At 37.8% G+C, this 12,524-nt stretch overlaps 1 protein-coding gene across 1 annotated transcript; it reads left to right on the top strand.

The window, feature by feature from the left end:
- Window positions 1–1,127: 1,127 nt before the first annotated feature.
- ABCA3_7 (ATP-binding cassette sub- A member 3) lies at window positions 1,128–12,281 on the top strand (the record flags this gene model as incomplete). Its single annotated transcript, XM_051211238.1, has 3 exons — window positions 1,128–1,749; window positions 1,784–6,778; window positions 7,018–12,281. A coding segment is annotated over exon 3 (666 nt), but the record flags the coding sequence as incomplete, so codon positions are not given.
- Window positions 12,282–12,524: the final 243 nt, after the last annotated feature.

The raw sequence follows: 12,524 nt of genomic DNA, 5'->3' as shown, positions 1-12,524 counted from the left end.
ATAGTTCATGGGTTGACTGGAAGCTGAAATGCAGAAACCCGACGAAATCTCAGGCAATCATTACTGTTAATCATCAAGTGTGGTTCGTGATGTGGTTGGTATCTAAATGATGCTCATACTGCTCCTCTTTAGATAGGCCTTTGTCATTTTTTCAAAGGTATTTATCTGGCCATCTAGGTTCATGAAGTTTGCCGAGAAGCTTAGCATATGTTGTACATTATATTGTAGCCTTAAGAATCACATATGCTCCATGACACTTTCGCCGAACTTGTATCAACTAAATATGCCATTGTTTGTACTTCAGCAGTAAAAATGTTTCTTGTCGGCCAAGTCACATATGGTCAGATGTTCTTCTGAATGTCAACAAAGTTGTTTGTGAAGAATATTCGGATACTGCAATTTGGTTCTTTCATCACAATGTTTCCAAAGTCAACGAAAAGATAAAATTTCGTTTAAAAACTATACTTGGATAAACGGCATACGTATAGTGACGTGTGACTCCTATAATGATCAGTTAGACTATATATATTCCACGGAAGGTTGAAAGCCTTACGGTGGTGATGTTTGATAAAGTCTCGAGGGTGTCTGTAGTGAAACTAAAATGGTCATCATCAGTGTTGAATACCTTGAAAGTAATTTATTTCATGGGATTTTTCACTTCAATAGTTGTGACCTGGTTGAAGGAAGTGTGATCGAGAACTAGGGGTGAATTTAGAAGCAAAGTATATTATTTAAGAGATAATCAGCAAACTAAATGTACTGACACCAGGAAAATAACACTACAGTCCAGAAAAGTGTTTCGAACCAATATTTAGAAAATTGTCTCTCTGTGGATTCATCATTAGGATGACCTGGATTACTAAGTATGATGCAGTCACATTAAGATAGTTTACTGTATTTCCCTAACTTAGTGGAACGGTCTCAGTTGGCCCAAACAATTACTGTACAATCTAGGGACCCCAGAAATACTGAGATTTAACCAAGAAGTATTAGATGAACACGAACAGACGTAATTGTATTTGGAATTGAAATCAAGCAGTCAACAAGCACAAAGAGATAATTGGTTCATACAAACAACACAGTAACGCCTTTCGTTTCACAGAACTTCCACGACAAATTTTAAGTATGAAGCTGGTAGCCTCAGCTGAAATTGTAAAATTAAGTTGGTCGCATCCTGTTTTTAATTGTTATCGATCGCTTTCATTTTTATGTTTGGGTGAGCTCTAAATACATACTTTGTCATCGGCTCGCTTTTTCTCTTGTTCTTCTCTACTTCAGTTCTCTTCGCTCACACTCATTTAACACTCAAAGTACCTTCTAGTTCAACGGGAACCATTACACCAACCGACCCTGAAAAGGACATATTTCCGCTTTGTATACGTCGAAAACTCTGACTAAACAATTTTGTTTTGATAAGTGGTGTAAAATAACAATATTTTCAGGGCTACAAAATAGAAATAATTCTTCGTACAGTATAGTGTTGAGTGTTTTAATGCATCAACTGCGAATGGGTGCTCCATCGACTGGGGCTCTACCTGTAACTTATCAGCTGTATTGTTTGTTATTATTCTAGTGCAATTAGCCCATGTTTGGCAACCGATTCTACATGATTTCACCAAATTTCCTCTGCTTCTGGGGTATTTGTTTTTGACTATCGTCGTATACACCTGAAAACAAGTATGGGAGAAGTACCTGAAAAGTCAGATAAGGATGTGAAATCACTTCCACAATGCAATAGGCGGAGACAAGGTAGTGGATTTTTTTAGTACTTTGAATACAATAGAAATCATCCACTTAAAAGTCTTGGTGCCATCGGTAGCAGTCGGAGCTATTATTGGCAAAGGAGGAGAGTCCATTGCAAAGATACAGAAAGAAACTGGCGCAAGGATTAAATTATCGAAAGTAAATGATTTGTATCCCGGTGAGTCCCTCCAACTTTTTAACTGGTATAGTTTGACAGGTGTCTTTGTGTTTGTGATGGTTTTTCAGATGAACTTTCCCAACCTCCCTATTTTGGGGGAATGTTGAAGAATTTCCCCAGATCTGGGCAAATTTCTGGGCTTTTGTGCCCTTTCCCCATAATCTCCTCAAAAGTTCCTATGGTGGCTTCCCCGAAATAGGGAGATTGGGTTGTCATTCGACCACTGTGTGACAATAATTCCTTATTAGTTTAGTTCCTGTCTTATGGTATTATGTATGCTTCATGTCCACAGGCTGTTCCACATCTCATCACTGATAAATTAGTACAGATATATGTGGACATAGTAGTAAAGTGGGTTTTATAAATTCCTGGGCTATATACAGCTCATTAATGGTGCGTAAACGTAGTTGTAGGAGGCAAATTGTACAGTTTCCGGATCATTATGGGCTCTGCATATGCAAATCTCTCGGGCATTTTGAGCCTATATAGATGTTTCAAGCCATCTTGGCCATATGGATCCTTTACGTTTTCACATTATTCTGACCGATTAAAGTATATTTCCTTTTGAAATATTATTTTGTGCAGAGTCACAATCTGTTTGGTGTGTGCTTACCGTCTAGGTTTTGGCTATTGTAAACATTATTATGACCAATAAAACTACTTCTAGTTTTGCTCCATGTATTGGTTGTACATAATGATCCTCTGTTTCCTATTTAGTCAGATAAAGTAAAATACAGACACAGAAACTTCACTTGAATTCAATAATGTTTGTTTTCATTTTCTAAATAAACCACAAATTTTAAGTAAGCAAAGCTTCAGGCTGGGGTTCCTTAGTACTTTGTGGAGTGTCCCATGTTCATTTGTAGACGGATTCGGAAAACGCAATCATTGGTTAAAAGTCATCTTAATTAAACTTGAGTAATATTTCCTCGAGTTTTTCGGTATACTAGTTTCATTACTCACATTCTACTTGTCTTAGACACTATTGGAATATTCGGGTTACTCCCTAATCTGGCACAAATATGCATCTTCGGTTGCCACATTGTAATGACCAAAGGAAAAGTAGAATGTGTAACACATGAAGCACCATCTCTGGTTATTGAAGAGAAGTGTTTCTCCTTGTTTGTAGGGAAATCACCAAGCTGATACTTCAAAATGTACTCTTTTCAGACAAGTCCTGTTCTTTAGATGAATTCGGGGGCATGAAGAGGAAATTGTTTAGTCGAAAGGGGTGGATATGGTAAGCCATATTTTTGTAAAGTAGGTGCAAAACGATAAACAGTGGTACCTAAGAGTCTTTTGTCGATCAACTTCTACTTTCCCTAAAGTAAGCGTCAAGTTAGGGTAATTCTTCCTCAATTTTCGTAAACAAGTAAGTTTAATCCTTCCTAATTCCGAGTCAGTTCAATCGAAAATGCACTGGTACTATATTTTTAAGATGGATTCAGTAGTGTTTTTAAAAATTGCACGAAGTATCAGAAAACATCTAACATGCCGTCAAGTTCTATACATTATGGTGGATTTATGAACTTCCGAGCGTACTGTTACCGATAGACTTTAAAATAACTTATTAGACCGGTGGAAATTGTAATAAGCAATCATGTTGATAGAAAGATGCTTGGTATGGATAATTTTCTGAATAGATCTAGTATTTCGCTACTTAAATGTAATATATGTATCACTAAAGGATAATCCGTAAAGATATTTTATTTACTCAACTTGTCGCATCCTTTACTAAACGGGTTTTTAAATGCTAGTGATGGCATTCTGCCCCCCCCCCTCAGCTTATGGTCTGACTCATATGTTTCGCTAGACCATAGTTTTTTAATGTAATAATTATTTAGATGAAACGTCCCTCAAATAAGTTAAATCTCGGAAAGCCCATGATACCATTCTAGTCGACTTATTCTGCTTAACTCTATTAGTATGAGTGTAATGATTAAGGTCGCATTTGTAAATGAATATGTCTCTATATGTTTGAGTTTACAAACCATAAGATTGTCAGTTTTATAGCAACTCCAAGGCTGATAAAATTGTTTCAAGTAAAACATCTATCGAGTTATTCTAGTCTCTTTTTATGTTTATACATCCATTACAAACCCAGTGCTTCGGATTTCCATAGTTACTGAAATACTTAAGCAATGCAGTGCTAAGTAAGTTTTAATTGGTTGTGAAATCTTGATTATAGTGTTGCTATTTTCCACCAACAATCGAAATTATTAAGTCTAGAAACTCCTCTAGAGCAAACGTTTTAAATCCATATTTTTTTCTAACAAAAATCGTGTTTTTAAACTTTAAGTCAAAATCTGATGACGAGTATACTTAATAGTTCTTGGGAAATGCTAAGCGCAAATTGTCGAAAAGTAAGTGCTGTAGACGATGAAACGACACATACTGTTTCAGTGATCTCTAGCAAAAAATTCTTACAGTATCTTTGTTTTAGAGTCTCAGATGGACACATATAAGCGACTAACGGTTTGGCTTACTGACTTAAGTGGCTGAAATAGCTCACTTTTTACGACTAGCTAGTCAGGCAATCCATGATATGGAACGTATTTGGTCTAGATGATTGACTATAAAGAGATGAACATTTGTTTTAATTTATGTTGAATTGAGTAGTATTATTTGTGCTTGCGGTAGAATATATTTTAACATCCAACTTTTAGGGACTGAAGAAAGAGTTTGTCTGATTCAAGGGACCTTAGAGGGTGTAACCCGCATGCACAATTACATTATGGATCGTGTTCTGGAAAAACCAGAATGTTCTGGTACTGCTGCATCATGTGTCACCACTAATACTATTTCAACTTCGCGTTCTGAAAATGTTGCTATCAGTTCTACTACTCAGGGTGACTCGAGTAGCAATATGCCACACTTGCAGAAGGGGTCTACTTGGTCTCATAGCTTAGAACTCTCAGGCAGTCGTTTACCATGGGGTCGACATAAACAGGCAAGTTCATTTCTTCTTATTTTTGAATGTGTTTAGCTTTATCCTAGTCTTACCACTCACTGTTGCCTTTTCATAGTCTTCAGTGTGTTACTGTTACTGTTTGGAAGTATCACTATCAAACAGTATTGACTTCCAAATTGTGTATCGTGAAGCTAATATATCAATTTTATTTGCATAGTGTTATTTCAGATTGGACCTGAAAGTGCCTTAGAAATCCTTATATACTTTCCACAGTTCTATTTTCACTTGTAGTATTCCCCGATCGTGGCGGATGCCTTGGCGCGATGGCCAAGGAGTCGAGTTAGTTTGGTTCAAACGATTGTTCTTAATTTGCCCTAACATGTCAAACAGTTTGATTACATTGTGGTTAAATCAAAAGCCTCGAGTTAAGTTTTTGGAGGACTAATTCGTATTGCTGACTGTAAGGTTTGAATAGTAAGGAAATGATGCGACATAAGCCACTCACAAAGTCAAAACCGATTTTAAGCATAAACTGAAATATTGTTTGACCTGGTGACCACGGACAATGATAAGCACAGAAACCATGTATCTTTCAATGATATTTATTGACAGTCGTTAGGAGACTGTCGATCTTGGACTTCGACTATCCTCTAATGCAACCACGTGTTTTCTAAGTCATATTCGATTATCCTCAGGCCTACCCACTTTCCTGATTTTTCTTAGTTGTGTTTTCAGAAATGACAAACTTTTCGTCTGTTGGCTTATGGTGTGAAGATGACACAGTTTTGTTTGATGGTGACTGTCTAAATACAACCTTATAAATGCTTTGAGTAGCAGCAAAAAATTGAGATGCATTTCTCTAACTGTAGACTCAAGGTGTTGCTTTAGGATCCGCATTAATTTCTAGTTTAAAATGGGGGTTCAGTTAATAATGGTGCAAGCGTATATTGACTAAGGTGGTTGAGACACAAGTAACGTATGTTTGACCATCACCTCGAAGCGTAATGCCCGTTGACACGCGAGTAGCTACAGTTTCCCGTCAACTACCTCCAACCACAACTTGATTGATAGAATCTGATCAGCACTACGAAGTGCTTAACATACATGACATTAGTCTGTACTTGGTGATTAACGAGTTTTAAATACTTCTGAGTCCTACAAGAGATCAATCGTATCCTATATAGCTCAGTGGCAGTATCTGACTGTGAATTTGGGTGACACGGGGTCGAACCTCCCAGGGACCACCACTCCGCTCAATATTACAGGTAAACCTCGCTGAAGAGTACCAGACAACACGAAACTTAGGCTCAGGATTTCTTGTGGATTATCTTCAATCACCGGATTGCATGCTAGTAGCTTTCAAAATGGCTTATAATGGGCAGATTACTGTAGTAGTCCATTAATTTATTGACTTTCAGTCTGTGGCATGTCGGTGGACACATAATTTTTGATTAAAAGATGTTTTATTGCAGTAATTTGTAATAAAAAGTTTACAGAGAGACACTAATTTTCCTCCTGAATTTAAGTTTAGTGTTATTTCATGTTTTCCATCCTTCAGTCTCATTGTTTTGCATCATTAACGCGTGAAAAAAGTGTCTCACGGCTGTGTACCTAAATCAATACTTCGCAGATTAGCTGCATGTTCATCTGATTAATTTACAAAACTACTTCATTTATTCGCTAGTTTTACATGTGTCTTCTTCACATTAGCACATTTTCATCCATACACCATCATATATATATCCCCTGTGAAATTAAATTTTAACCCCTTTTCAATTATTTTCGGTTGAAGGTTAAGATCTTGGTTCCAAACTGCACTGCGGGTCTTGTAATTGGGAAATTGGGTAGTTATGTCCGAGAGATAAAGGATAGAACGGGGGCCTTTATACAGATTTCACAGAAGTCTGTTGAAATCAATTTATTGGAGCGCTGTATAACTATTGCAGGTGAGGAGCGGTTGTTTGTTTCAGATATTCATATCATATACTTCTTTCATCTTGGTTTTTAATTTAATCTACGTTGTATGATTTAAAATTATGTTTACTCAGTGTAATTTTTATACTACACTTCATTTGTACGCTACATTTCAGTTGTTTTCCCTCAGTAAATTTACTTCGTTCAAAATTATTTCCATTTCTTTTTTATCAAACATACTTCAGTTGCTGTTCATTTTATTTCATTGTAGGTGAACCAGAGCAGTGTCGTGCAGCTGTAGATTTAGTTTTAGCCAAAATAGCCGAGGACCCCCAATCAGCCATCTACCCTGCCATTTCTTACTCACATGTACGTGGTCCTGTAGCGAGCGCTTATCCAACTGGATCTCCTTTTGCAATTATGCCATCTGTTCGATTCGATACAAGCCAAGGTTCACACTTACGCTTACCTCCTGGTCGTGGTGCTTCTTGTGGTAACATCGAAGGATGGGATGATAACGTACCAAGTGGTGTTGGTTTTTCAGCCGTTGCTAATCCTTTTGGATCGTCTCTTTTCCATGCTGCGTTACTCCAGGTCCAAGCCGCGGCTCTGGCGGCAAATTTAAATACCACCGGTTACTACCCAACTCTGCCATCTGTGGATATGGCTCCAACTAATATGCCCACCTTGTTTACTCATGGACTATCTACAAATATTGGGTACGTACCACCTGAAGATGCCACTGTACTACCGCCAGCTTTGCCAGACTATGGGCAAGGATTCTGTCCAGCTACACCTACTGGTAATGTTCCTCTATTAGGTAGTGGAGGGGGTGCAAGTGGAGGCGGTTCTAATACCGGCGGAGGGAGTGGCGGACACGGAAGCACTTTATTGCAAGAGAGTATTTGGCCCATTGGTGATTCTCAAATCCAGACACCCACATGTTTTGATGCAGCTTATCCGGGACCCTTAAATTTCGGTTGGTTTCTTTAAACTACTTTGATCAGTTTGTCATTTAACAGGAAACAGTCATTAGAGTTTATCGGTTGGGGCCCTATAACCACTTTTCTTTTGATAAGAATTATGTTTCACTGTCAGTAACTAAGTTTGTGAAAACTCCATTCCTGTATGCACGAATCGCTTTTATGAAGCATTCTGTATTAGTGTTAGTTGTCTAAAACTGGAGGTCACCGGGAATGCAATTCTATCAAGACAAGAGCTTACCATACATTTGGTAATGATCGGGATGAATTTGCTGCCGTTGTTAGTATTTATATGACTAAAGAGTCCATATGATACGTCTATTTTAAAACATGTTATACAATTCGAAAATTTTACTGCTGCGTAATTTATCTCGATATTCATTTCAAATCTCTAGCACATATTTTTTTTCGTAGATTTTACTCTCCGGATTTACAATCATATTTCACGCGGGTCATCCAGAGGGTCTTCACATATAGATATTATCATTATTATCTGATCACCGACATTTAATACTCCATTTACAATTTGGAGTATTCCATTTATTTTTCGCTAACGTTAGGGTATGCTCCTTCTTATGTTGTATCTCAACTATTATCAAAAGTTTTCAATATCACCATAATATTTCGTTTCTCAATTAAGACCTATATGTTGTACAGGTATTGGTTGGATAAGTACACCATTATTATCGAAGTTTTTAGATTCAATATACTATGACAAATAATTTATTCATGCAATGTGTCTAACAGAATGGTAATTAGTATCGTAATTATGTATATTTAAAGCAAAACAACAGTAGATCTTAACACATAGTTTCGCGGATTAAGAAGGAAATTCAGTGTTTGGTTTTTGGTAACATGGCAGATTTAGACTTATAAGTACTTGTGCTACTAAACGATGCTCCAGGCCTTTTGTGTTTATGAATATCCTTGTATCTGTTTAGGAAAATTTCCTTAAGAAGCAAATTATTAGACGATTGCTCAATTGCAGAACAGTACTAATTTCTGGGAGCCACGCATCCACAAGAAAACCTGGTTTTCCTATCAACGGTTTGGATTTAATGATAAATTTTCTGACGTACTTTGTTTAAAAATCCCCATACAATATATTCAAAAATGAAGAATAGTTGAGCGAACAATTGTTTTCACTAACTTCATCAGGCTCTACAGTTAAGTCTATAATTGTAATATTTTACAAAGGCCAAAAAATAAGGCATGTATTAATGAATTTGACAATGATATGTGTTAAAAATGGTGAATGTTTGCATTTGTTACGATATATATACTTCAAAGTTGTATTATTTGTAAATTAGAAAGGTCATAATGATTTACAGTAAAGTGTCCAGTCACAATAAGTAGGATAGTATTATAGCAAAAATGAAAATGCAAAAAAAATGTGTGAATAAAATGCATAGTAGGAGAATTTAATCTTGTCAATTGAGATAATAATAATTGTGTTGTGTGAATATGATTTGTAATAAGGGGAGTGTTATCAAGTTAATTATGATAAACGAATTGGGAATGATGGATGTGAAGATAAAGATAGAGGTAATGAAAAAGTATTGAATGACCTTTCTAATTTGCAAATAATACAACTTTGAAGTATATATATCGTAACAAATGCAAACATTCACCATTTTTAACACATATCATTGTCAAATTCATTAATACATGCCTTATTTTTTGTCCTTTGTAAAATGTTATAATTATGGACTTATAACTGTAGAGCCTGATGAAGTTATTGAAAACAATTGTTCTCTCAAATATTCTTCATTTTTGAGTACTTCTTTTTTATGAATATTTAGTAGTACTGTGAACATTTCATGATTGAGTGCAATTGTCCCTAGTTATATGGAATGGGAACTAGGTAGTCTCACTAAACACTTGAGATCAGACATGTAACATTTACTAATCATGTACATCTTACATATTTTGGTCCTTCACGTTAAAAAAACTTAAATGCTAAGTTTTTCTCCTGAAAATAAATTATTTTGTTCACAAGTATCTTTTCGAAATGCAATGTGGTAATCCATATGGACCTTTATTAATTAAATGTCTGTCGGGCCTTCAGAAAATTCTCATGATGTAATGATCTCAGCTTAGTGACATCCATTGTTTTAGACTCAAATAATAATAAACTTAGTACTCTTCGATCTACGTGGCGATCGTTAAACTGCAATTTTGATACACAGCTTTATTTGAAACGCATTTGTTTCTTAGTCTTGTGTTTAGTCAGTCCAGTCTAAAACATGGACACCATAATTTCAAACCGGGTAGTTTAAGGTGATGCTAGCAACAAACACATGGTAGATTTGTATATTAAGCTCTTGGTTTCTCAATCACGAAATACTGTCTGGCTTTCCAAACCGAAGTAGACTGGGTAGTTCTTACCAGCCACATTGTGGTTGATAACAGAGAGCTTTAACCACAAAACTTCCCCAAGAATTAGTACCCGTAAGCAATCATTACATGGCGACGAAAACGTGTCGGCTTTGTAAGACGTGCATACTTTCCTAGGACTCTGTTAGATTTTTATTAGTATGGGAAATTGATTGTCCCTGTTAATCATAAGCAGAATTAACCTAATGATAATCCCTAATGCAACTCAATGATCAAGTATAAAGTGACACTAAAATATAGGCTACTCTCTATGTGTAAAGTATTTTCAAATTTACTAAAAAATAAGCTTCTAAACTGTTAAAGACAGGTATCCTTGGATTTGCATACTTGTGGCTTAATGATGTAAATACTGGATCGATACATTCCAGTTTCCGGTAACTGTCAAGGTTTGTGTTATCGGGTCTGGTATTTCAATGAAATAAGTGTGCAAGCGCGTCTAATCTTCGACCCGTTTTAGAATATAACAATAAACCTTAAAAAATTAATATTTTACCTAAGTTATTCAGTTAACCATAATGGGTGTTGAGCCTGACATAAATGTGTAAAAGCTCCCATATCAAAACACTACAATAATATAAAACTGAAAGAGTTATAGTATGATTGATAACTAGATAAACTAAACGTGGTTCGAAAATAAGATGTGATGACATACTAAGACTCTAGCGGACTAGTAGCGAGTGAATGCGACTAGGAAGCTGTGCTTTGTTCTGGGTGATGTTACTCTGTCTCCAACTATCGCTTGAACGTTAACGATGTATTCTGTAACTACCAGCGTGGCTTAGTTCAGCAGCCAATGACTTCATGAATTGATACCACCTTTTGGTTAGACCCCCCCTAGTTTCCTTTGTACGTTGCGCGTCATGGTGGGTGGTAGACAGATATATGTAACGCATTCCCTAACCACCTCAGCCATTGAAAATTCTCAGCCTAAGCAGCCGATACGCCATCTTTTCCTAGTGACCTCACACCTAACCTTCATATTGCAGACTCAAATGTCCTACGATTCACTGAAAGTGCTCTTTTAATTTCATAGAGCGTAGTTCAATACTCTGACCCCAACGGATTTTCCCTCTTTGTCTGATAGAGTTCATCGTTTATGGTTACCATAGACATAGAGTTCATCGAGACATAGAGTCTACTGCAACTGTGCACAGACCACAACCTGTTTCTGGCTAGCACTAACCTTCGGCACAGTCATCGCCGATGTGCCACCTGGCGTCCTCCCTCTGCATCCCAAGCCTGGACTCAGATTGATCACATCGCGATCAGCTACCGCTGGCGTGGTTGTGTAAAAGACTGCCGCTCCTTTTGGAGTACCTATCTGGACTCTGACCATGCCTTGGTCTGCGCCAATCTTACCTTACTTTTCAGTGGACAACGAAGTGACCGCCATCAACGGATTGATATTAGCAAGCTGGTTGCAACTTCTGTTGCAAATAAGTATCGAACCGAGCTAGCCTCTAGGCTAGCTACCACTCCACCGAAAAGTATGGATGAGCATTGGTTGCAATTGCATAACGCCATGAAAATGGCGGGAACAGTCAGTTGTGGGTTTGCGAAACGTCCCGCTTATAAGCACTGGGTTTTTTCAGGTTCCTTACAACTCATTGAAGCCCGTCGGTCTACTCCGGGTGACCGTGAGTTTGACCACAAACGAAGGATGTTACGTAAGGAAATTGGGCAAAGCTTGCTCAAGGACCAAGAAGCCTGGTGGTCGAAGCGTGCTAATAAGCTGGAAGCAGCAGCTGCATCTGGTAACTACCGGAAGCTCTTCCAGCTCATCCGAGCCACTGGCAGCAAGAAGTCTGGTGTGAGTGAAACAATCTGCGAGGATGATGGGATGCCAATCACTAACATCCATCGACGTCTTGGACGGTGGGCAGAATTTTTCGAAGGGCAGTTCAACTGGCCTGCTGCTCCGGCAACATCGGTCAGACTGTCCTGCCCTCCATGGCCGGTGACGACTGATCCACCAAACGAGGAGGAAGTCCGCAAGGAACTCCAACTCTTGAAACGTTACAAATCACCTGGCCCAGATGACTTACCTCCGGCTCTTTTTAAAGATGGTGGTGACTTTCTGACTAAGGAATTGACGACGTTGTTTACAAAGGTTTGGGAACTAGAGAGTGTACCAACGTCATGGAATGAGTCGATAGTTGTCCCTATCTTTAAAAAGGGTTCACGTCGTTCCTGCAACAACTATCGGGGATAAGTCTACTTCCGATTGCGTCCAAGCTATTGGCTTCCGTCATACTTCGTAGGTTGTTCAAAACCCGAGAAAGATTGACTCGCGAGGAGCAGGCTGGGTTTCGTTCTGGTTGAGGATTTATTGATCATATCTTCACCCTCCGCCAAATGTTAGAACACCGCCATACTTATCAAAGGCCAACAATCATAG

This window comes from Schistosoma haematobium, chromosome 1, assembly GCF_000699445.3.
Source record: "Schistosoma haematobium chromosome 1, whole genome shotgun sequence".
NCBI classification, from domain to species: Eukaryota; Metazoa; Platyhelminthes; class Trematoda; order Strigeidida; family Schistosomatidae; genus Schistosoma; species Schistosoma haematobium.
The sequence above is the reverse complement of the archived record's forward strand: the minus strand, read 5'-3'. Positions and strand labels throughout refer to the sequence as shown.